A 27,158-nucleotide genomic window follows, 5' to 3' on the forward strand; every position below is an offset into this window, starting at 1 on the left:
TGCAACTCACTATCCCCAAGAGCTCAACTTTCCTCTGTAAAATGTGATTCAAATGGGCCAAAGGATTCAAAAGCTGCTGAGGAGAGACAACAAAAAGAGACAGAGATGCACAAAGTAAGGATGTGAGTTTGTTTTCTGAAGCTTTAACAACAATAAGAAAAGAGAAGTAACAATCTGGGACAGCAGTTCCCAAAATATGACATAAGTATCACCTGCGGTTTGAAAGCAGTATGCAAATGCCATCCAAACAGCCAAATGACGTTCATGCATGACACTGGGACTAAATTTGTAAAAGCCTTTGTATACAGTACAAGTAAGTTAAAACAAAACACAAGCATTTAATTCGTCATAACTAGCACGGCAAGAGCCTCCTCCCTGACACAGTATGCTCTGGCCACCTACCTGCACTGGACTGACATAAGGAGAACCCCACCACACCTTGCCAAGGGCTTTCATGGTATCCAAGTTTCTGCAAGTCATACCAAAATTGTGCCATCATTACTTCAGCCATGCGAGGAAAAAAAACAGACTTCCAGAAAGAAAATATAGCTCAGGAGTGTACCATTGAAAGGAGAAACTTTGTGTTTGAATTGAAGAAATGGTAATGAGTGTTCCAGCCCCAGCCTGAAAAGCGTGGTAACATGGAGCTGGGAGAGCAGTACACACCTCTGCCTATATCAGTCCATAGCACTGTTCACATTTGCTGTCAGATGCCTAAGAGAACTCAACACAGAGAAAACTATTAGAAAAAAAAAATTACTTAATATTTACGTAGCACTTTTCACCCAGCAATTTTTAAGCAATCAATATATTAAGTAATTTACCAAAACAAATAAAAACATACATAGGCATTCTGTGTGATCAGTAGCTTATGCTTTCAGAGGAAAACAATTCTACTTTATCTTTATTAGAATTAAACTTTAAGGCCTGAATTTACTATACATTATTCACTGTTACATTTTAAATCAGCAGAGAGGTAATCAATCAGGTCATTAGCTCCAAAATGCATTTAACAGTACATTTTGCTAAGTTCCCATATTAAGAAAACGACAGAAAAACGTGGAGCTGTTAACATCTTTTTATCATTGGTTAAGAACTAACAAGTTAGGGCACTGTAATTGTTGGGTTTTTTTTTTTTTTTAAATCTGAAAAAAATCCCACCTTCCAGCTTTGCCACCCTGGACTATTCTCTTGCTAATGATGCCCAGTTAATGATTCTCCCTTATTTCAGTCTGTTGAGATCTTTCTGAAATCATTTCCAGCTACAACAGGGCTTCCTTTTTGTGGGTAGTAGCACATGTCAGCTTGGCACAGCTTTCCTTTTTCACAAGTGCAAGATGCTTCCTTGTGTTGATACAGGAAGCTATCAAAAACATACTGTGGCTGGATTTAAGAGCAGATTCCATAGCACTGGCCATCATCAGCATTGCTAGCTAGCAACATTATGCTGATCTGAAAATTAATATTTTAGGACTAGTATTTAAAAAATACAGTTCACATGCTCACTGTGACAGGGCAATGCCTGTATTTCAGATACGTGGTCTCTCTCTCCCATGGCCTGCGGGATGAGGTGGCAGCACACTGATTTTTATTGCTGGTGAACTCAAACAAGAGACTGCTCTTTATGAGACACAATGCAAGCACAGGCAAATACAATGGCTGCATCCATTCTGTTTTTCTTTTTTTTCACGCATAAAACTGGTACACAAATTTAAGTGACATTCAAACTCCTGGCAGGTTGCCAATTCACCCCATTGAACACAAATGTTGGACATTTTTGAGTCGAGACACCATGGCAGTGAATCACTGGAAAAATCAGGGATTCATCCCATCTCCTTTAGCAGTAGGGAGGTGAATTTTCAGAGGGGGGTAAATTTTCTGTTCTCTGAGGTACTGAACATTGAGCAAAGCTGGATATAAGAAAAAGGTAGATCTTAAATCCAAGTAACTCTAGCAGCTCTTCTATATGACATCCCACTTTTGTGGCTTCTTTATCAATCTTAACTGTAAGAAGACAAAACAAGTTAAATTGTGTGATATTGAGAGAGCATCTCATGACTTATATATGTGCTCCCACAAATACAATTAATACTTTATTTTAAATTAATTTTCCTTAAATTTCCTTCACAGTTTCATATTTCTTCTATGCTCCATTTGCATCTGGTGTTCTCAGATAACTTACATAGCTAGGAGTTAAATAGTATTTTGAAAATAAAAAGTAGAATTAGGAGGTTCAATAGACCAGTAGTAAGTACAGTAAACACTTGACAAAAATACAAAGACAACTGGGCTCTGGAACCAGTCTCTTTTTTAACACCTCTAAAGCTTCTGTCTAATTAGGTTCATTTTGTGACAAACAAAAATGGGATTAGATCAGCATTACTGTTATTATAGCAGCCACATGACAGAACCTAGATGATTTTACTCATCAAGGATTTAATCAATTTTCAGTCCTGTACTGGCCTCTCATTTTCAAAGCTCATGGGAGACTACATGCCTTTCTCATGAGCGTGAATCATCAAGTTCACCCACATGTCAGTTAACCTACGGTGAAATTGCCATCTTTATAAATACTTCGCAACATTTAAAAAATGGCATTCTGTCTGGGAGAAGGAGGGGAAGATCATAGCCCATTCATTCTCCCTCTTTTTTCCTGGAGGGAAGAGGGGAGAAGTGGAATTCTATATTTCAGATATCAGAGACTTCATTCCTAACAGATTGCAACATCACATATTGAAAACATGGTCAGTAAACAACAGCTATAAGCCCCTACTTGTTCATATGACAAATATTTCACTGAAAAATGGAGCAACATCAAAAAGCTAGAAAACAAATGGTCATTCTCAGCTCTGTCAGTGTTGCAGCTGGTATTCACGCAGGTTTAGATTAATCCATGAGACACTTCTTCAGAGCTTATCCTAAGTGTCAGTTAAGCAAGAAATCTGGCTCCCGATAACCAAAGAGTTTAAAATCGCCTTCAAACCGTGCATAGAGGCGTCTTATGTCTCTCTTGCTAATTCCCGAAAAATACCGTTCTACTTTTGTTTTGTTGTACACTGTTATGCCTGGTGGAATCGTGGGGTATGATACCAGATGGTCTATGCCAGCTGCTTTCAAGATATACGGAGCATCGTCCTCCAGGGTTTCATGGTGTCCAATCACACTATACGTGATTTCACAGGGCGCACAAAGTTCCACATACGTTACCCAATGAATGATGTGGTCACCAAACTGAATATCCAGCCATCGGTGGTTAGGGTCACCCAGATAGCGCACAAAATCCTCAAACTGCAGCCCTTTGGTCTCTGTGCGATTCTTTCTATATTTACGAATGATGCCAGGAGCAATTTCATGCCGGTACCAAGGTTCGAACCGAGGATTGTGCACAAACTTGTCTTTAAATGCAGAAATAAGTCTTTCAAATGGATCTCTAACAATAAAAAACTTGAAGTATAAATTCAGTCTAAACAGAAGGAAAAAAAAAATTAAGGGAAGTGTTTAGCAAAGTGTTTCAAGTGTGTTTAGCAAAGACTTACAAAATGTACATAAACTCTGACCACAGACACAGCAATATGAATCTCACACCACTTGCATAGCCTATCAATATTATAATCAATAGGACTAGGAATACAATTTCTGGGTTTTTTTACTACAGTTTTTGTATACAGTACAAAGTGGAAATAGTTCATCCTAGTTTTCACATTTTATTCAAACTGGAGGAGCTTAGTTTATCTCAATCCATATAAACAGGAGACAAAAGATGCTGAAAAGATGCTGAAAGCTCCAAGTCAAAGATATTTTTAATGCCATGTAATCAAGCTCAAGAAGCAAAATACAGAAAGACATGGAAAAAGTGGCTTGGTGCAGCTAAACATATACAAAGGGCTGCATTTTTCACTGGCAGATAGTTAGACAAATCACTGCTTAAGTGAAAAAAAAATAATTCTGGTAGTTTATTTGATGTTTTGTCATGCTTTCAATAATGGCTGAGAACATTATTTTCATGAGACCCCAGTTTTCAACAGAATTTCACATTTTGTTGTGATACCACTGAACTGTAGTATTCTGAAGTCAGATATTATCTGTAGGAGGAGTAAATTGAAAACAAAGTTTATGTCAGTAGATAGCTGAGAAAGGAGATTTAGACCCCAATCCTCACTGAAACAACTGAAACAAGTAGATGGACTCTTTCCGGCCTCAACAGGCACTTGGATCAGCCTTCAGGTTCTCCTGACTTACTCCTAACCAGGCAAGGATAGAGGTCAGCAAACTAGATCAACAGATCCACACCATCCCTCTCTCTACACCTAAACTCTCTGATAATTTATTTCAGAATTCCCAACCAAATCCATGTTATGCATCTCCAGCACAACTTCTGTGGTAGGCTGACTGCAACAACCCAAATCATAATGGCATTCAACCTCAAATACCCTAGCTATGGCTCACCCCCCAGGTGAAGAGTTACTTTCTATGCAGGGCTGTTCACAGTGAGCGAGAACGGACCCACGTTCTCGTGGTGACAGAGTATTTTTACTTGCACGCTATCAACACAATTAAGTGACCCCATTTCCACAAGCACTTGCACTGCCGAATGCAACAAACCTTGGACTGAGCTCTACTGACAGCTGAAGGGGCTGACTCCTCAGAATGGCTTAATACACCCCAAAACCATGCAAGCACAAGCTTACAAGTGTCTGCTGTCATCTTATGTCCTGTTCTCTCCATGCTGCCACCCCTTACAGGGATTATATATGGCATAGGCTCTAGTAAAGATGACAGCAGACACAGTCAAAAATCTAGCCAAAGTAATTTAGAAGGCTCTACTGCAGAGAAGTATTTTTCTGCTCTGAGAAGAACCAGAAGCACCCAAACAGGAAGATAAAGTGGTTCAGCTGAATGGACAATACTCTCAGGCTAAGGAGCACTAACGTTTTAAACTTATCCAGTTCAATCCCAGTAAGTAAATCTGCCTGCAATGACAATCTTACATGTAGGCAGTAAGATTTACTATACAAGGCATCGGGGTTGACCTTCCAACTAGACCTTCTCTTCTGAAGGTCAACTATGTAACAACCAGGTATGCACAGAACTACGAAACTCTATATCCAGAGGGAGTTGGTTGGCTCACCTAACTATATCACCAATTACACTGGTGTTCTCGTTCAAAGCCAGGAGGAAGGTAGTCACAGCAACATCTGTGAGGATAGCAGAATAGTGCCATAGTACAAGTGCTGGAACAGAAAACCCGTTGTCCTCAATTCCAGACGTAGACTTTAACTGCACTTGATTGTCCATAACACCAAACCCCTCCCACACCCCTGGGAAGCCACCTCTTACCGTTTTTTAATTTCAGAGTCGCTGAAGGAGGACAAGCGTGGAAGGCCATTCTTCTCATGATCATGTACAATATTTTCTGGGATCTCTTCTATGGAAGAAAATGCTCCTAGACAAATCAAGAAGAGAGAGCAAGTGAATCTTTGAAGGAGGGTGGGGGAGGAAGCGAGCACAAGCAAGCATGTGTGCCTTTGGCTGACAGCTTTTTGGTTTATCTTTCTCTTTTCTGTATTTTTAGCATTTACAGTTACTATGTTTAAAACTGTTAAATGATGAGAGATTCTGACTGCGAAGCTGAAAACTGTTAAAATTCTTTAGGGTATGTGACATCAAGGTCCAAGATCAAATGGCCTCAAAACTCTCAGAAAAGCACATTACGCAAATTTCATCAGCAATTATGTCTAAGCCTGTAACTCGTCACCTCAGTGTCCCCATTCTCTTTCCCTCTGCCCACACATACAAATGGAGGAAGACTGAGGATTAACTCCAAAGAAGGAACCAGCTTTTTGGCTGAGTTTCTACCACCAACAAAAAGTAAATGCTGTAGGCTGCTTTTGGAACTGCTTCAACACAAAAGCACTTTGCTGTCAGGATCCATGAAGTTATTTTAATGACTATGCTGTGCTGGAACAAAAATTCCAATCATACAATACTACACAGATTAAAAAGCACTAAAATTAACAATAAAAAGCCTCCAGATATTCATTTTTGCAAGCACATAAGCTGACAAGAAAAATAATGTCACTAAATTCTGATGCATTTATTTTAAGATCCTGATGCTGGAAGTTTTTATGACCTTGAGAAATATCTCACATGGGCCCCTTGGACTTCAGGAGTAAGCCTTCGCACAACAGCATCACTTCAGAGTACTAACCTCCCAACAAGACCAGGGTGCTACAAAACAAGCTCCTTAGGTGAAAGCCTTTATGGCCTTCTCTCTGCCAGAACTGCAGTGAATAATTCACACCACTCAGCTTCTCAGTTTTCTAACTTTTTTTTTAGGTGGTGGCGGTTTTATTTTATTAATTTCAGTTTTCTACTTATATTCTTGCGTACTCTAGGTGAATTACATGTGGGCAACAGATGCCAGATTAGACAGCCTCAGAAATTGAAACCTTGCATTCATCCAGAGCAGAGATTCAGTACAAGCAGTAGCAGAGTTTGCTCCCCCACAGTGCCACAGCTGCATTTCTCCATCCTGAACCTCCAAATACCACTTAGGTATTTGGATGTAAAGTATTCCCCCTCAAGTATCAGTCCTGCCTGCTGAAACTACCCAAAGAGGAGAAAGTTAGGTCAGCTGCAGCGGTGGTCTTCATCAGCAGATACTAGTACGCTGGCAGCTCAAGGCAGAAGAGACCAGTGTTTATACAGCAACAATTTTCTATCGTTATCCAACATGCCAGAACTAGAAAGCTCAAGGTGAAAGTTTCCCTGCTGGTAAGACAGGAGTCATCCTCCACTCAACGCAGCCAATACATCCCTGCCTGTCCTGAGCTATTCTTTGCATGTTATCTCTGTTAAATTCTGATAAGAGCAGGTACTTGTAACGCACTCCTATAGTTTCATATTTAGTACTTTCTTCGAGTGCAGCTTTCATAGGTATTTAAGACACATGTCCATACCTACGTACATGCATATTTTTCCTGGATTTTCAGCTCCCATCCATATACTAAATTTGAAATTAATATTCAAGTTTTTAAAGACATACTCCTTGCTACAAAAGTTTTGCTGAGGGACACAGCTCCTTTGCCAATTTGTGACCTTCCTTCCAGCGTGCAAACTAGCTTACACAAAGAAAACATAAAAACACAAGTGCAGAGCTGGCTGTTTGCAGGGTGCTTCTAACAAGAAAGCTGGGTTTACAATGTTCAGGTTTTGCCCACATCTTGGTAGGCTACGCCACCTGCAAAACCACAGAAGGGCTTCAACTGACCTGACTATATGTAGCAAATTCACAGCCCTGGTGCACATACAGGCAAGAGGGTCTCACGTCAAACAAAGGTGTGTTATGCTAAATATGATCAAGTTAAGCTTATGTGTGCAGGTAGTGGTACAACAGAAAACTCTGAGGAAATGAGTTATTTTTATTGGCATACCAGGCTACTAGAAGAGGATGGTAGGCTACATATAGACAGGCAGTGTTCACCTTGTAGATCGTTATTCAAACGCACTAGTCCCTTTACTCCTTCTTTTACAGTCTTTTATGACATACCTTTATTGACCAGACCATGACCTTAAGTACCTCAGAATCTTCATAACTCCTATGGTGGCTCACTGATAGCACACACACAAGATTTCAGCAGTACAGACCAATGGCAGCTGCCGAGTTTTAACTAGCTTTCTTCATGGCTAAAAGACCCTAGTTAAAAGTCAGTGGCCTCAAGTTAGAAGTTTTCTATTATTGTTTCTTAGGGAATTGTGATACCTTGTAATTTACTTGTTTCAAATTCTATAAATTAGTGCCACCCCTTCAAAGATAACAAATCTACCTACCACGTGCATATGGGTACTCTTTCATGACTCAAATCACTTTTGAGCCAAGTAATCAGAATATTTATTTTCACAGAAAGAACAGGTGTATTTTCTTTAAAAGAGATGTTTTGAAAGGACTAGAAGCAACTGTGAAGAATAAAAGACTGAAATTAAGTATCAGTGTACAGAAAAGCAGAAAGAATCCATTTTTGTGTTGTCCCAGTTGGACCAATTCTGTTCTTTCCTCCTCCTCAAAGAAACCCACACACCCATAGCAGAGTAGATACCATTCAAAACGATCAAGACTTTTTTCCACTGAGTGTTGCCCACTTTTGGCGTCTGACAAAACAGGATCTTGTGCTTGTCACACACAAATATTCGGTCCAAGACGAATTTGGAAACTGCAGTGTGAGAGAGATTTCTCAATGCAGTGTCTCTGCAGACATTCCTGAGAAGCTCAAGTCTTTCCATATGAACGAGAGGTTGGCGGATCAGATTTCCAGAAAAACCTTTTCCAGTTGGCTTTATGAAATGCAGAGGGGAAAGAAAAAACAGAAGTACAAGAATTTAGTTTTCAGATCAAGTTCTAAAGTATAAAAAAACCCAAACTGTGCATCCTAATGACTCCCAGATTCACAATTAAAACATTGCTATGTATTAACTAAAGGAGCAGCACACAGTTTCCTTCCTGTGCTGCTGCTGTACACGTTGGTTCAACTCTTAAGTCATTATGTAGCAGTAGACAGTAATAAGAGCTTTTCCATACAACAATTTAAGACCGCTGCAGAGAGGCAGGGTCTTATCTGTGTGGATATAACATGCCTTGACCAAATATTGGAACTCCCACAAAGCTTCAACAGCAAGTAAGAAAGCTTCTGAGGGTTGGGACAGGAATTTCCAACAGAAATTAAGCTTTAATCTCTGAGAAAATGGGGCTTAGGGATGCTGACCCATCTGGCTGGGAAAGAAGAATTTAGGATAAAAGTTCTGTGTTGTTTTCTAGCAGCTGTAGGCATTCAGTGGTTCCATTTATCCAAGCTGCAATAAAATTAAGTGGACAAAAATTCACACAACGAGCATCAGCACTTACTGTGGCAAATGCGAGAAGTTGGCAGGATTCCTCTGCCCAAAAATGGATGAACTGTTTGATATGTCTCATTTTTCTGAGACTAAGACAGGAATCACGACCACCTCTGCCTCACGATTAGTGGGGAGAGAGGAAAAAGGAGCTTGTCTGATTAACAGGTGATGGGAAATTTTAAATTTCTACTTTAAATCTTCCCCCTTCCACTAATTGATTTACACAGTTGGCAATCCCCAATATCAATACAGACTAGGGGATGTACTGATTGAGAACAGCCCTGCAGAGAAGGACCTGGGGATACTGATGAACGAAAAATCAGGTATGTGCCAGCAATGTGCGCTCACAGCCCAGAAAGCCGAGCAAACCCTGGGCTGCATAAAAAAAAGCATGGCCAGCAAGTCGAAGGAAGCGATTCTGCCCCTCTGCTCCGCTCTGGTGAGACCCCACCTGCAGTGCTGCGTCCAGCTCTGGAGTCCTCAGCACAGGAAAGACATGGACCTGTTGGAGAGGGTCCAGAGGAGGGCCACAAAAATTATCACAGGGCTGGAACACCTCTCCTATGAAGAAAGGTTGAGAGAGTTGGGGTTGTTCAGCCTGGAGAAGAGAAGACTCTGGGGAGACCTCACTGCAGCCTTTCAATGCTTACAGGGTCTTATAAGCCAGACAGAGAAAGACTTTACCAGGGCCTGTAGTGACAGGACAAGGGCTAATGTTTTTAAACTAGAAGAGGGTAGGTTTAGATTAGATATTAGAAAGAAATTCTTTATGATGAGGGTGGTGAGACACTGGAACAGGTTGCCCAGAGAAGCTGTGGATGCCCCACCCCTGGAAGCATTCAAGGTCAAGTTGGATGAGGCTTTGAGCAACCTGGTCTAGTGAAAGATGTTCCTGCCCATGGCAGGGGGGTTGAGCTAGATGATCTTCCAAGGTCCCTTCCAAGCCAAACCATTCTATGATTCAATGATTTTAGGTAGTGTCCAACCTACACATGAAAAAGGAATGATTTTACTTTTTGTCCCAATCCTCCATAAAGAAAAAAAAATCTCATTCTGCTTTTTCTGTTTGTTACTCTTCTCCAATATCTGCTGGTCAGAATGTAATCTGAACAGCCTGACAGATTGCTTATCTGTCAAAACAATTCCTTTTGCATACAACCAGGATTAATATTATTGTTCTGTGTTTCATGCTGTTGGGAAGTCAAAAGGGAATAGTTTTAGATCCAGAAACCTTATTAACCTTTTCCATACAAGTAAAGGAAGATATTAAAACTCACTACATAGATCTGCCAGCCTTCTGCTGAACAAAGTGTTTCTCCCAAGTATTTTGAGGATAACTTAAATTTCAGGTTTTTTACACATGAAAACAAAAAGTGTCATGTTTATACAGAAACCTACTTTCCATGCTGCTTCACAAAAATACTCTAAACATAAGGTGACTTATGTAACTAATGGAAAAAAAAATTGGCCTTAACCCACTGTGCAACTAGTCTCAAATTCACATTTGCATTAGGGATTTTCAGTTTCCCTGTAAATTAACAGGTACCACATTTTTTCTGCTTTACTGCTGAAAGCACAGAACTATACATCTAAAGGATCAACTGGTATTGAATACTGTTCATGTTCTACTTCAGAAAAACACTGAGATGTGAAGCACAAAGAGCACAAAACATGAAAAAGAAATGGAGACTGATAAAAAGAATCAGAGAGACTGGGCAGGGAACTAAGAGAATAGACAAGACACAGGCTTGCCCTCAGGAACCACGAACCTGATGGCTATGCCAAGGCAGAATACAAGTAATCCAAAACTGGGCCATTATAATAAAAGGCTAGCAAAAATTACTGTCCTGACTTGATAAAGGAGTACTGTAACGATTTTCTCCGAGAAATGGAAGCACATTAAGTTGAATCATTCAGATGAAACAAGACAGCAGGTTACTGTAACAAACTAGCTTTGTGAAGCTAAAATTAATTCTGTTGGCTTTATCTAAGTAGAACAGTCTGAATAAATAATTCCTGACTAGCAACTCCTTTTAACAACAGGAAGGGCTTCCTTAATATCTTATTTTCTCCCACTCTTTAATACATGTAACCCTTTTCTCAATAGTATGCACCTGGAATTCTTCAGGCCAGTGTTTTTCCTCTGGCACATGTACCTCCTCCACTTTTGTCACAGCTGTCAGTATCAGTGGCTCTTGCTTGGCACCATAGCCTAAAGAAGGGAGAGAGATAAGAGCATTACAGAAGGTGGGGGAGAAGGCAACTATTTTGGCTTTACAACTAACACAACTGAACATCACTTTCTGTATTAAGCTTACAAAACATTTGGATTTGTTTCCAAATGGGAAGGTACTAGACAAGACATGAGACAGACTATGAATATTTTAAAGGATGTACTATATGAGAATTTCAGATGCAACTTCAGTTGAGTTTTATCAGAGAAACATGTCCATTATCTTTTATTTTGGTCTTTTTTAAACAAACTGTGCAAAGAGACATAGAATCATAAATCCAAATATCACAATTGGTAGACAATTGAGTATAACTATATGGACCTGCCGGTATGAAATTTTTATTTTTCAATAAACTTCCCAAAGCATGTCCAAATAAAAAGCTTAATCTATCAGGTTTCTCCCTCTCCTCATATTAGTAGATAGGTTTCTTCTGTTGTAAACTCTTAGACATTACCAGAAGAAAAGTGTCATTAAGGACCACCTTTTTTTTTTTCTTTGGTTCTCTAAGTTAAACACCTCTAACCAGCAATAAATACAAGATTCCCTCTTCCTTTATTACTGGACCGATGGCCTTCCCTAGAGACTGTCACAATGAGAGAACAAACTCAGCTGATACTCATGTTCTTTTTTAATGATTTTAGGGCAGCTAATAGTTTGAGACCAAATTAAAGTATGTAAGGGAAGAACCCTTTGCATCTTTTGCAATTTGTATGCTACAGGAAAATGGAAAAATAACACAAGGCTGTAGCTTTACTTTACATGGTGTGGAAAGATCAAAAATACTTTGAAGCAGCTTTCCCTAACCACAAACCAAAAAGAACATGATTTCCCCCCGAAAATTTATTTCCATCCACATTGGACTACTTTTCCCTTCGTATAGTTTCTTCTACGAATAATCTTTCCTCATCTGCATCCACAGTGGCTTACTGTTTTATGGTCGAGAAAATGTGTGTACTGCCATATCCTTTTCTTAAGGGAGTACTCTGCTCTGCCTATGCTAGATTTTAACAGAGGGCATGCATGGAAAAGCAAGTTAAAACTGAAAACAATGTAAGCATCCAAGCAATCAGCTACAGTAAATATTGCTGTGCACAGACTTACTTCACAATATCCTTTTGTAAAACCAAGGTAATCTGGCTCACTGCAAGAGCAGTTAAACTATCCTTCATTATCACCGGGTAAAAGCATGCCTGCAGATGCTACTAGAGATGATGGACAGAAACTTATCCCTTCTCATTAAGAAGTTCCTATTGCTCATGCACCAAAGACATCAATAAAAGGCTTAAACAAAAGAACATTGGTTCATTGAGCATCTGCTGGTTTTGTCCTAGCTGCTAAGTAGACACATCCAAATAAGGAAAATTTCTGAACAAGTCATATTTTATTAAGTCTAGAAGAGCTCCTCCAGGACTGGCCATCCTGTTGGGACTTTCTCCAAAACTCTGTTGGTATATTCAAATTACTTCCCTTCATTAGTCCCAGTACAAACACTGGTATCTCCAACACATACATACATTTAACCACAGTCATGCCTTTGCAAGACTGGAGCTTAAGAAATTACACAATCTTCTGCTCAGAGGACTATTCAAAGTAGAAGGAAGATTCAGCATAGACAAAAAAAAAAGAAAAGAAAAAGAAAAATTGGAAAGCCAAGATAATAAAAAGCAAGTAAATGCAAAGGGTGTACTTTAGTAATTTTTCTCTAAACTACATTTTAATCCTCCTGACAAATTCTGGTGGAAAGAACCACTCAAAGAATACCTGAGCTGGGAAACAAGAGTTGGCATAGAATGAAATACTGGAAGACTTAACTACCTAACATAAGATCAGCTTATGTGCTGATGTACTAGGGCTCAAAAACAGCTGGGACCAAGGAAAGCTAAGTTAGCCTACAGTTCTCATCTGTAAGACTTGCCGAATAAATCTCCACACAGAGGTATGCTATTTAAAAAGGTACACCCAATATATTTATCCACTATCAAGTCATTAAAACAAATGGCACTAGTGATGTCAGCGCTTCAAAAGTCACACATTTTTTGCATATCTTAGGAAGATGCAGAATTACAGATCTCTTAGCACTGTAAGTCATGTCATCAACTTCAACCTAAACTCTCTGTAGGATGGCTTTGTAACAGTAGCTCCTCAGCAGACAGAAAACTGTAACACACTATGTGGTGTCATCAAATGGCTTAAATTCCTCATCAGCTTAATACCATCTGGGCTACTTAAGCTAAGCAAAAGCCTATAAGCTGTTTGTCAGTCAAACAGCAGAGGATAAAACTGAATGCAAGAAGCAGGGCAGAGGTGGCTAGGCTACGTACGTTGCAAATGAAATAAAACTTTCCACAAGTTTTACATAATACTGCAGCCACAGGACAAGCAGTCACAAGCAGACAGAAACTAGCATCATGTGAAACAAACTCTGTAATTCCTTGTGAATTCCTTTGTCTTTAAGCAGGTAATTGTGCTCCATTGTTTTGCACAAGAGTTCTACCTCTAGTAGATCAAGATACTGAAACTGAGTGTATTTGAAAAAGCAGACCTCACAAGAGAGAACTGCCAAACATGATCCCCTGTTCTTAACCATCAAAAAAGACATGACATTAGTTTTGCAGACTTCTACCAAGAAAAGCAGAAACTGAGTATCAGCACTGTCACTTCTAGAAATTTAGTTGTTCTCAATCCTACTGAAGAAGTGATAACATGCTGAGAACTACTTTGCACAGAAAGAGTATTTGTGTGAAGCACTATTCAATTTTCTGTTTCACATCCAACATTAAAGTTGAACTTACCATCTGGGTCTTTAAAAGTCAATGTGATAAACTTGCTAGCAACCATGAACATGAATATCACCCAAAAGCATGCAGCTAGCAGCAGCCACTGGTGGTGCATGTTGTCAGACATGAGCCATATAAAGTTGTTGCTTCCTGTTTGAAAGATGAAAGATTGACACATTAATTATTTTTGTTCCAGTTTAGACAAATATGTTCCATAACCAAAATGAAAAAAGTCTAATACATATGTGTGTCATAAAACACAGCAGTACATTTCAATTCTTACTTTTTGTCCTTTTGGCTGGTTTTTTAACAAATGTTAAGGCTGAGGCAATGTAACTGCCAGCTGCTACCAAAGGGAGGCTTCACTCCTCCTTCACCCCCAGGTACACATTCCCAGTCCCCTCCTTGTGCTGGCAATCGCACTGTCTGTCTGACTGCTCAGGGAGACAGACCAGCAAAACCCCCAATTTTTTTAAGTGTGGTTTATTTTTCGATTTATCTTTGCAAGATGGCTCATTGTAGGAAAGGAAGGGAGAATGAAGAAAGCTCTCCGCTCGGTGGTAGCTAGTCAGCAGATCAACCAAGCTTAACAACAACCAAGCTTCACATCAGCATTACCAGTATTCTTAGTTATCCCAAGTCAGCTCATGACATGTAACGCGGACTCCTCCCCTGCCCAGCCTACGTGAATTACAGGCTGGAAGCTACCGAGCCAGAACACTAAGCTTAACCTGACAAAATACTTAAATATATTAATGTCTCTTTTTATCTAGTCACTTTTATTGCCAGCAAAGTATCAACCACAGGTTCTAGAAGATTTTTTTATTTCCATCATGCTAAGCACTACCCACATAAATAGTAAAAAAGGTTTCCTTGCAGCAGTGCCTACTACCTGTAGCTGCATCCCTGCAGGTAAGCCTTAAAGACAGGACTTCCTCAGGAGTGCAGGAAGGGTTACCCAAACAATTGAGACCGCAGAGTTAATGCACAAAGAAACCACAGGTAGTGGCTGAATCCAAGCAGAGTGAGGATGAGGATACTGCACAGTATTACAAACACATGCTGTCTGCCCAGCCTCGCAGTTTGCAAGTTTGCCGGAGTGCTCCGAGCACTTCTTAGCTTGATTTTAGAAAGTGTAATCCTAAAATTATTTTTTATGGTTAAAAGTTAAGATGCAATATAAGGAAACCAATTACAAAATAGATTTAAGTCCCCAGCCATTAAAAGAAATGTGTAATTTTAAGCTACATCTTTTGCTGAATTTCCAGCTTCTGATGGGCAATGCACCCAGGGAAGCACTGGGGCTGACAGCAAATATCTGTGAAAGCCCCACTGCAAAATTTAAGCTCCCGTAACTTTAAAAAAAAAACCAGTAAAAACCTAACAGCAAACATCACTGCCTAACTACCAAAACCTGAGACTCTGAGACTCCTCAGAGGCCTGAATATTTATCTTGCAAAAATAAAGTGCAATTGTCTCAGTTGCTGCTGGTGAGATAAGACACCTGAGGGCCTGAACTCAGGTGCTGGAAAGTTCAAACATAAGTGAATGTTTCCTTTTGAGGATACATATAACATAACTTCAGAACACTTAAAGAGGACATAACACAAAAATCTCATACAGTGAGATCCTCTCAACAATCCTGTGAGGTTTGTGCTTGTAGCCTCAGGAAGAACAACAACAAAAAAACCCCAAAACACCCACGTAACTAGCAATTGGATCAAACTCAGTCCTAAAGTAGCCACATGCAACTTCAATGAGAGTCACATCTGCATGGTTTGTGATCACACTTTCCAATACAGCCACTTGAGTGAATTGCCAGGGAATGAGACACATGCCCTCGTTCCCAGCTAAGATGCTAAAAACATGCTAGTTAATACTTCTAAGCAAACTTTGTATTAAGTTTTTCAGTCTTATACCAGTATTCCACCTTTGTCGTTCCCACAAAGCTTCAGTAACAGAAGTGAGCCTGGTTTTGACATTGTTTCAGCATGTTCACCTCTGATATCAGTACTACTGCTACAGGTGCTGATCGTTTTTCCAACTAGCTTTTGCCTTCCAGCAATGCAAATGTTTCCAGGAAGGGTTCTCACTGTAGCTGACAGAAATGAAACGTCTTCAGGGTGTGTCAAAAGCCTGTGCAGGCAGACAAGCAGTTCAAAACAGATTTGGGACCCTAAGGATGTATGTGAAATGGGCGAGAGGAGGAAAAGAACAGAGTATCTCCAATTAAAAAAACAGAATTCATAATTTTTAGCTAGGATGGCAGTGTTCAGGCCTATTTTTAATTTTCTCAGTGCAGCATTTTTCAGTTTGGCTTCCGAGAAGTCATTTCCCCCCTTCTTTTATTATTTCACTTTTAAGTACTTCTCCTAAAAACACTGCATTTAGGTGAAAAGATGCATCAACTGTCTTTCGGACAATGACAGGTGCTGTGACCTCCATAAAGATGATGTTTGTCATCTCCCATTTTCTGCTGTAACTCCCTAGCTGCCAACTGAGCATGCAATGTCCAAGACACATTATTCTTCAACATTGAAAACTGTTGGCCAGGAAGGGCAAATAATATGGTGTGAATTCTAGAGCACTGACCTCTTTCCAGCTAAGTAGTTCAAAAGTTATTATCATCCTACCATTGCACTACTGCAAAACTTGCCCTAAGAGTCATGCTGAAAACCACCAGGTCTCAAAGGGCCTCATTTTTCAGTCTGCCACAACATCTACCATCTCCCATTTAAAGCACTGAAATTTATCACCTTTGCTTTCAGACATCACAATAATTTGGAAAATTTTCCAAACTCTCACAAATGAGAAAAATGCAAAATAGAGGTCAGGACACAAAACATAGCAATGATATTTTTCCTTTTTGGGTACCTCTGCTAAAACCATGAGAACCATTCAACATTCAAAATACAATTTAACCTGTCTTCAAGGCAGCAGACCAACAGAAGCTTGCAGAGAACATTCTGCAGGAAGAAAACCTCTTGCTAACCATCAGCTGTGGGCTTTTCAGAGACACAATGAATGGTCTGGACCAGACCCTTCTGTCTAACCCAGTACATTTGTTCTACATAAAGAATGACAGAAATGGCCTCCAACATTCATAGCATTCCTGCTAGTCTGCCTGCTTTTATAATGGTGATGGATGCACACCATTCAGTAAGGATTATTGATCTATATCCACTTATGTAATTTATGTATTGGATTTCTAAGAAGTTGTGTTAAATGACATGGGGAAAGCACTTTCCGTGTGCTCTGACCTGAAAAGCAGTTAGCGCACACAGGACCCTGCTGCCAGATCCTGTGCTCTAGGGATAGGAGAACAACATTTCAGCCAAAGACACCTACGAGCAGTACACTACTTACCTCAAGGACTGGACTCTGAGACCAGAAAGGGGACAGAATTGCAGTCACATCCCTAACAACAACCACTATTACCCTTCAATACATTGAAGCTGAGAGGAAAACATTAAGCAGTTTTGTCTACTCCTTTTTTTTATGCGCACAGCAAATCTGCAACCATACTCATCGATGTAAGAGTCTTGTCAGAGGATTTATAACATAATTACAATGGCTGGCACTCTTACTCACTTCTAGCATCCTAAACAAAACTACATCTCTATCAGCAGCTCATTACCTATCTCAAGAAGGACTGTTCAAAATTATATACAGGAGTAATTCAACCATTATGCTCACTTAAATGCAATGACCAGTAACGTTTTTAAAATAATGCATTTATGTTGCTTCCCTTTCTCTAGCTTCTTTAATATTTTATCATTTTCACATAGGGTAGTCGTGCTTTCTGTCACATCTCCCCTCTTGCTGCATTTCTGTTGCCTCTCCTGTTACTTATTTTCTAGTGAATACATGTACTAGCTTCTGTTTTTTCTCTTTAGTAGTTTCCTTCAGCTTCCAAATGTGTCTTTTACTTCTTCTTGCCTAGAACATTTTTTCTTTACAAGCAGAAAAAACAAGAAAGCTGTTGAAGGTTTAGTCTGTTTTCTCACAATCACAACGCAGGGATTTTTCAAGTTGCTCCTCCTCGCTCTTATTGCAATTCTACACTTTTTAGGAGCCCAAGATCCCCCAAACCCCTCTCTCCATCCATTCCCCTGTCCTTCCCTCCCTGGGCTACTTACCCCAAAGACAAACGGTCACATAACTGTCAGATCAGCCAGATGCCAGTTTTGCACGAGCAAAAATGGGATCACAAACACACACACAAACATGAACCAAAGATCAGGACACAAAGCGTGGCAGGCTTGACCCATGGCCTGCGAGTAACGTTACCTGGAAAAACCACTCATACTTTGGGGAAGACTGCTGTTCTTCATGTGAATGACAGGACAAAGCGTAGAAGATTTAAACAACATTAAAACTCAGTGCACGGCCCCTGCTCTGCAGCTTATGCTGCTTGGACAGGGGCTCCTTGGCAGGATAGTCCCTGCATGCATCGTGAATGACAGCGGCACGCCAGTAGTCTCAAGCTACCAACTGCTTGCCCATCAGCACATGACTAATGATGTAATTTGAAATGGAACTGGTAATGAAGGCCAAACAACAGCTAGCTGGGATACCTAATCCATTTTCGTCAAGGCCTCCTTTGTGTTATCTTAAAGTTAAGAGATCTGGACAATTTATTACACTTTAAAAAAAAAATTGGATAAAATCTATCACACACTCCTTTGGTGAGTTGTGTGCTGCTGCCAAATGTTATAATGTACATTATAACAGGTATTTCTGAAAGCTGGTTCTTTCTTAAGGCTGTCCTCCACCCCGACGGCATCAACAGGCCTATCGTCTCTGCTGCCGCTGGAGAGCAGAGTCCTCCCTGAGCACGCACAATTCACCTGTCAGCAGGAAGAAAACCAACTACCGGAGCAGCATCCCCTGCACCTCAGCCGGGGCTGGCTCAGCGGGCGCCAGCTCCACGGCCCCCAGGCCGGGAACGGGACCCTGTCTCCCCTCCCCGCACAGCCGTGCCCCGTCTGACAGACAGCAGGTCCAGCTCCACAGGGCACCCCACGCTCTTCACAGCTGGGAACGGCAGCTCTTTCCCCAGCATCGGGGCTTCCCGAGGGCTCCATTCACTGCCCGAGCAGGGGGGTAAAGACAGAGGGGTCCCCGCCGGGAAGACGGGACACGGCGGCGATCTGACCGGCACGGGATGAGCCGAGGCAAAGCTCACCCACGGCCCACAAGCCGGGCTGCGGGCGCACGGACCTGGGCTAAACAGGCGTAAACTTTTCCCGTTCCCGAGGAGGAAGCAGGGCGGGCTTCCCCTCACCCCCGGCAGGTAGAAACAACAGACGCCCGCAGCGCCCGCTGGCCTCCCCGCCCGCCCGGCCGCAGGAGCCTCCCCCCGGCGCTGCCTGCCGCCAGGCCTCCCCCGCAGCCCCGGCCCGGCCCCGCCCCGGGGTACCGGGCCTCCCTCGCAGCGCCCCCTCCCCGGCTTACCGGCCCTCCAGCGCCGCTCCCCGCAGCCTCGGGCCCCCGCAGCGGGGCGCCGCTCCTGCCGGGGGGCCCGCCTCACTCAGCGGCGCGGCCGGCCCGCTCAGGCGGCCCCGGCTGCTGCTTGCTGCATCCCCCTCCGCCCGGCTGCGGGCGGCGGCGGCAACGGCGGCGCCTCCCCGCCCCCGCTCAGCCCCTGCTGCCGCCACCCGGCCCTGCCGCCGCCGCCGCCTCCATTTCCTCTCGCCGCGGGCAGGCCTCGGCCTTGGCCGCGCCCCCAGCTCCGCCGCCGGGAAGGAGAGGAAGGTGAAGGCCGCCGCGGGGACGGCTCGGCTCGGCTCCGCTCCGCTCCGAGGAGACGCAGCGCCGCGCCGGCCGCCCGGAGGCGGGAGGGAGGGAGGGAGAGCGGGCTGCGGGCCCCGCCCCGCCCCGCCCCGGCGGGAGCGGGGCGCCTCAGCCGGCGGGCCGGGCGCGACCCTCGGCGAGGAGGGCGGCGCTGCCTCTGGTCGGCTTCAGCCCCCGTCTCGTCGCCCGGCCCCGCCGCAGGCCCCGGCCCCGGCCCCGGCCTCCTGGCCCCGGCTTCCAGTTTTCGCAGGGTGGCTGGTGCTTTTTTGGCGGGGCCCACAGCCAGCGCTCACTGGGCTCACCTATATGCACGTATATACGTGTGTTTCTTTTACTGTTAAAAATATCTTTAATAGGTCCCTAAAGCTCGTATTTCAAAAAAAGAAGGCTGATAATGAGACTTTGTGCACCTGCTGGACTCCAGTAGCCACAAATCCCATCAAAACCAGGTGCTGGTGCTGGGTCTATTTTTATTTAACAGCTATTTCAACAACTCCTTTTGGGGACGTATCGCAGTGTGTAGCTGTAGGGATGTGTTACAGTGCTGAGGTGGCGGTTCCTAAACTCTGCAGAAATGAAGCTCAAATGGCGGAGCAGAGCCCTCTGGATGGTGCCTGGAGGAAGGGGCAACAGCAGAGCAAAGCCACCCCATTTCAAAGCTCGTTGAACGTTGAGGCACTGGGGGGACATCTTCCAGTATGAAATCAGGTGATACGCAATGCAAAGGACGGGCTTTATCACCTGACCCCAAAAGATGTGCTCCCGTTGCCTGACCCAGCACCCAAACTGTCCTGTAGTATGTCCTCTTGTGTCTGGTCACCAGCATTGATTTGCCCACTGGGAACTGGTAAATTGAGTGGGGGCCACAGGGAAATCCCATCTTTCAGGCGAAGAATCAGAACAAGCAGCATCCTACAGACAGTCTTGTTGATCAGTCCAAACTAGTCATACAGGCATGAGAAGCCTCAGCCTTCATCTCTTCTTCCATCTCTGCATCTTCTTCCCAAGTACGTTCTGTCCTTGGAAAGACCCGCACAAACAGGATAATTTTGAGCATGGTGATGAGAGAGGTAGGAGTCCCAAAATCCACACAAGGAAGAAAACATGACTGAGAAGTCTAAGTGGATTTTTAGGCTTTGGGCAATGATCCCTGAATCCCAGGCCAGCTGGTGTGATGTCCACACTACGCAGGGTTGGCCCCCTCTGCAGCAGACTGTTGCAGTTCGTGCTACACAGCACTTCACCCTGGTTTTCCTATGAGGTCTTGTGTGGAGAACATAAGACAAAATTGCCAATTATGGGATTGTGTGAATAAGTAAATACCTAAATAACATCCAGTCCCTTGAAGCTGATTTGCCACAGAAGACTTGAACCCTAATAAAGTCATGCCCTAAACCCTAATATAAAGTCTGTAAGGAGCACAGGAAAGCTTGCTGCAGGATCAGGGCCAACAGTTCAAGACATGACAAATTCAGAAGAGACAGAATTGTAGTAGAAGTTTCTGTCTGTCTCTATGCATTTGGTTACCAATTAATGAAAATAATCCAATGGAAGTAGAGTTTAAAATGCTTTCACAGCTAAAAAATATATTGTACATTTATTAGAGTCCAAATCAAAACTGATACAAGCAAATTTAAACTAGTGCTTCTTCGAGAACAAGGAACAAGAAACATAGGTTAGAACAGGCAACCTTAACTTAAATACTCACCTTGTGTACTTCCCAACCTCTCATTTCATAGTCTGCATCACTGTATGGAGCCTGAGTCTGAGACTCACTGACACACATGCACATATAATTTGCATGGTTTCCAATCCTGAGTTGCAGGTAGTAGGACTCCGTGTGCAACATGAGATGCCTCACTGAATGACCAAGAGGCAGCACTCCTCCCTGTTAGAGGAGGATTTAGTCCCTCTGATCCATGCCTTTCCAGACTTGACTACCATGGCGTGAGATGCTGGAGCCTGACCAAAGAAGCCCAAGGAAGCCCAAGGACGCTGTCAGTGCGGATGCTGTGGCCAGCCTATGGAGCAGAACAGGCTAATGCAAATGACTTAGCAAGGGTGCCTTCCGTGCTACGCTGACAGCTGCTAGCCACCAGTGCAGCAGCAGCAATGTAGATCTCACTGTGAACCAGTGGCCAAAAAACAGTAATCAGAAACCCAAGTTCTCTGCCTGACTCTGTGTTTGTACCAGCACCTTGGGACACCGCATCCTTGTGCCTCCCTTCCTCTACCTGTGAAGCAGAAATGATGACAGTGGTAGTTACCTTGTTGGCAAAGCACACTGGAAATCTGTGGCTGTCACCAATTTGAGTCTTGCACAGGCTAGCAAGTTGCTTCTTTCTTCAGGCTTCAGAGTGACGACTACAATTGCAGCCACGCACAGATTTATTAATAAGCGGTCTCCAGCTGTGGAACCAATTCCTGCCAGATTATCAGGCTCAGCCCAAGTATTTTAACCTTTCAAGTATGTTGTTACTGACATGTATAATAATTAATCCTGTATAAAAGGAACCAATTTTCCAAACTAAGCACAGTTAATAAGCTTTGTTGTCAGTAATTGGGCCTGAAAGTGTCTGATGAGGTTGAAGAATGTGTTGCATAGGCAACTGTACAGTTGGATTATACAGTTGCTAGTTCAGGCCAACAGGATTCTTGCTAGTAATAATGCTAAACTGTAGTGGGGTTTAGAGCTTTAAACAGGCAGCAAAATCAATGTTTGAGTCTGGGTTCTTTTTAATACTAGAGAACCTTTACAGTGCCAGAGCAATATAAAGGACAATTGTGCTGACAAAAAGTCACCCTCGTCTCTCATGGACATTCTAGAGAGACTGCGGCTTCCTCAGAGGTGTGCTGCTGAAACCAATGGAAGTGATGCACCCATTTTTCTCTAAGGATGTGGGCCTAAACTGGAAAATTTCATCTTAATAACATGTTCAATGTTTATGCCATTAAAACAGGTTTTTATGTCCTAATAACTCTAGTATATGTTTATTCCAGGTTTGATGTTTCTTCTGGGAGAGTCTTACTTGCAAAAGATTAACATTTGCAGCTTGGCCGGTCAGGAGGACCAGGTGTGACACCAGACGCCTGAGCTGCAAGAGCACATTCAAGCATTTAAAGAAATTATTATCTGTCAGTGGCAGGCTGTCTTGACTGCCCTCTGTATGAGTTAATTCTAAATAGCATTTAAGCATGCAGGAATGTTCAAATGAGCCCCTGTCTTGGACAAGATAAGTAATCATCCATACTGCAGTTTGCATTTGAACACATCCAGCCTAATCACACTGAAGGCACCCTCGTTTTCCTTGACCTTCCAAGCTCATTCTAGTCAGCAGAAGCATATGCTTGCCCATGTTGTTAAACTTATTCTATGTTTATTTTTTGCTCTTTGTTGTTATTTCAGGTTTTAATCCAATGCCAATGACTGGGATTAGTCTTGGTAGCCCTTTTAGTCGTGCTTTGCCTCCATAAGAGCTGACCTTAAGACAAGTCACCTGTCCAGCATCAAGTATTCAGGAAAAATAAATCTTATTTAAATCAGCAGGACCACATGCTTTTACTAGGGCAGTGCCATTATTAGTGAAATCTGCTTCATGGCTGCATTTCTGGGGCCATGACTGATCACCAAAGGAGATCTCTTGTGTACAAGTACCTTGCTTTGCAGCTGGCCAGACATGACACCTCTAGCACGTAATACATTTATCAGGGTGTGATCTTCATCACCAGATTCTGTCTCTTTCTGGAACTTGAGTAAACTAGTTTAAATGTGGATCTGGTTGATATAAGATAGAACATATAGAATACCTTGGGACCTCTACAGTCATTAAGAGACACTGCAGCAATCACAAAAATCAGACAGGAATACAGCAATACCAACAGGGGTGTACAGCCTCAAACAGATATAGGATTTACTAGTATGGTGTAAATATTAATTCCTATGAAGTGTTATATCTAATATAATAAAGTAATATTAATTCCTGGATTATTTTTAAGATAAAATAACTTGAGCAAGGAGTGACCTATAAGGTGCATATCTAAAATAGCTGGTGTATAGGGAAGACTGAGGTGTGTGGAGGGGTTGGGGGGTGGCTTAGGGCTGATATCTGCAGCAAAATCAGACTGGCTGTAGTAGGAGCAAGATCAGATCCATAAGCAGCAAATGGGACTTGTTTTCATTTGAAGATTAAGTCTACTTTTTATTGCAGGGTAGAAGCAAGTTTTATCTCATGATAAGGGACTTGGAAATTGTTACATCTTTGTATATCATTACACCATTTGATTGCCTTCTGAGTGGGAGACAAAAAGTTTAGACTGAGGTAAGTAGGTTATTAGCTGAAGCATCTAGTTTACCTCATATTCTTAAGACACTTAGTCTGAGCTGGTAGTTTGAAAGGGAAGACAGCTTTGTGGGGTTTATTAACAGCAATGATCCAAACGTGTTGCCAGGACTGGGCTAGAGTAGCTAAGAACTACATTTAATTATCAAATCAATGTCAATTAAAATTGAACCCAATAATTAAAAATTAATTACATAGGTTATAAAATGAGTGCAGCCAACAAGCAAATTATCATGTCAATGTAGAAAGATAAGTCAATTCTTTAAATAAAAATCAGAAATAACAATTGAGTTTTAAGTCCCAGTTATGGGTATTTTCCAAAGTATAGAAATTAAGACAATTGACTGAACCAATTAGTATTCAAAACGAGTTACTTTACTTCAAAGTAACCTCCTACCCTCTTTTAACCCTCCCCTTTCCCCAAGGCCTGAATCAGACAGCTGGATTTACCAACTTTCATTTCTCTCTGTGGCTGGCAGAGTCAAACTGTCAAGAAGCCGAGTCTTAAATTCAGCTGCTGCATCCACCAAGGGACAAATTAGTTCCAGGCTATTTCCAGGTGACCAAGTTGCTGTGACACTGCGGGTGCAGCACTCACCATTGCATCTGTGACTTAGGCTCCAATGAGGGCAAGCTGCACGTGCCCCGGCCGTGCCGTGCCTCGCCTCACCAGGAGTTGCAAGATGGTCAACGCGCAGACACAGAGCACCAGAGCTGCTCTGGGCACAGATAAAGAAGTGAGGCAGGTTTTTAAGATTTTGTTGTTGTTTCTCAAAAGGGACTATTGGGTGGACGCAGCTGTGCTACTCTGAGCCAATACTTGTACCTTGCCAGTGTTTGAGATCACACTCGCAAACGTTAAAGAAATATGTAAGGGCAGCGTGCTAAGCAGAATACACAATTCCTGGCCGATCTGATACCAGTATTGCTGCTGTAGCAAGGCTCGGGAGAGCTATTGTCTTCTGCTTGATTATTTGACCAAGTTTGGAGCAAGCAGAAACACCTGAAGGAGGATTGAGGGGTGACTTGGGAGTGTGAGAAGAGAAAAAGAGAGGTGGAGGGAGGCAGATAACCTGAGTCCCATTTGCTAATGAACGCGTGTAGGATCAGAGTTTTTTACATTAAGTGGAACAGCTTTCACAAGAACATTGAGTTCTTCAAATAATTTATAACTTGCTGGTTGGGGCTGGCTCTTGGGAGGTGGCAGATGTGTTATCTATCAGGAGGAATTTGAACATTTGTTTCCCATATCCCGGTAGCCCAATAATTAACTAGGAACAGTACCACTCTTGTGAAGGCAAGAAAAAAATGTTCATGCCAGAAATTCTAGGGGATGTAAGTCTAGAAGGGTTAGCCTGAAACAACAGGCATCACTCTACAATCCGAACTCAGGAAGGCAAGTCTGTGAGAGTTGGGACTTCACAGCTCTTGGCACATCCTCCCAGCCAAAGCAGTGCAAAGGCAGTCTGTGCTCCAGCCACGGGGAGTCACTCCCCAGGGCCCGTGTCCTCCTGCATGGTGCAGCCCCTCTGCCTTACCTCGGTGCGTGGTCCTCCAAGTGCATGGTCCTCACCCAAGAGTAATTTTGGAGCTCTTTATGTCTGACTGTTTTAAATGGAAATTAAGAGCCTCTTTTTTTTACAGAATCTGGAGCCTAGTCCATAGTTTCCTTGATTCTTTATTTAAAAAGAAAAAGAGAAAGACAAGGTGGACATTTCTTGTGTTTTCAGGGGATTGTTCTGCTGCCTTCCCAAATGTGAGCTGTTAATGATGTTACTGTGCGTGCTTGAACTGACTGGGCATGTTCACATGCTAAAATATTAAAAGGAAAAAAAAGCACAAGGAACTTCCTCAGTCAACATGTAGACAGAAATAGGGATGGGAAGAAGAGCTAAGAGGGAGAAATTGAATTGTTTTGAAGAATGTGGCCTTTGGAGTTGCAACACAGGTCAACAGAATTCTTCAGCCACTGAAACTTATGTTGAAGTTTCTTGCTCTTGAAAAACAGAGACATCAGGCCCACAAGATCCTCTAGCTTTACCTTGATTTTCTGTGGCAATTTTTTTTTTCCTTCGGCTTAATGTTTCCCAAGATATTAGTGCACAGACAGTCTTGGGCTGCAACAATAAAATCTTGTTCTCACTAAGATGAGAATACATGGGAGATTGTCTGTTTGAAAGGTCCCATTTTTAAAATGAGTGTATTTTAACCAGTTATGGCAACCACCACCAAGGAGAGCCCTGAAAATATGAGGGGTTGGGTAAATATGTTTTATGTGTCATAAGTTTGATGACACAGCTTTCAGCCTCCCTACAAGGAAAAGGCTTGAGAGTATAAGATGATTTCAACATTTAATATAAAGCTTTGACATCTCCTCAAGTATAACTGATGGTCATCAACCAACTTCTCCATTTGTTCAGCTCACCCTAACAGCAGTTGATGTTTTGGAACTGCATGACCATCAACCATTCATCAAACCTTATGTCAGGACCAGCCATGATAGATCAACCATGAGAAGCATCATGGCTTATCCACAGGAATTTCTTCATCTAAAAAGAAGGAGAATGATTTTACATCTTCTTCCTATGTATTCAACTTAAATGAAAGAGGGTTAATGAGATGAAATCTGTGTTCGCAGACCATCATTCACAAGTATTATAAGATACTCGGTTACAAAGCATACATTTAAATGAAGAAGTCACTGTTGCTATTGCACTTGGTATTTGATAAATAGCAATATTGAAGGTGCCAGTTTTATACTTCAAACAAAGAAAAAAGTCATTGTTTAATGTATTAGACTATGCTTTATATCCATCACTGTAGTATTCAAAAAAGTATCAGGATGTGTTTTTTCAGCTGATGTTGCTCTAAATTGCAAAATCTACAACTGAGTTCGAAATGATGAAGTGAATTAAAAAATGACCAAGCCAGGCAAAGACGTGGTTTCCAAATGTGAACTAAGTATTATCACAAAAAGTGGATTTTTTAGTGGTCCAGGGTACCATCTTGGAGCACAGATCCTGCTGACGCAGCTGTGTTCTCAGTTCCTTTATAAATATTGTGGATAGCCCAGATCAGCTGTATTAAGCATTCCTCTTCTTGCAATCTAATATCATAAATTC

General features: G+C 42.2%; 1 protein-coding gene across 1 annotated transcript; it reads right to left on the bottom strand.

Annotated features, from left to right (window-relative positions):
• Positions 1–828: 828 nt before the first annotated feature.
• Positions 829–19,366, bottom strand: CHST10 (carbohydrate sulfotransferase 10). Its single transcript, XM_072849699.1, has 6 exons — positions 19,358–19,366; positions 13,916–14,050; positions 11,004–11,101; positions 8,097–8,331; positions 5,338–5,443; positions 829–3,463 (listed from the first exon to the last, which is right to left on the bottom strand). The coding sequence occupies exons 2-6, from the start codon at positions 14,025–14,027 to the stop codon at positions 2,926–2,928; spliced, it is 1,089 nt and encodes a 362-aa protein (XP_072705800.1). The 5' UTR covers positions 14,028–14,050; positions 19,358–19,366; the 3' UTR covers positions 829–2,925.
• Positions 19,367–27,158: the final 7,792 nt, after the last annotated feature.

The sequence above is a fragment of the Ciconia boyciana genome, chromosome 1, assembly GCF_034638445.1.
Source record: "Ciconia boyciana chromosome 1, ASM3463844v1, whole genome shotgun sequence".
NCBI classification, from domain to species: Eukaryota; Metazoa; Chordata; class Aves; order Ciconiiformes; family Ciconiidae; genus Ciconia; species Ciconia boyciana.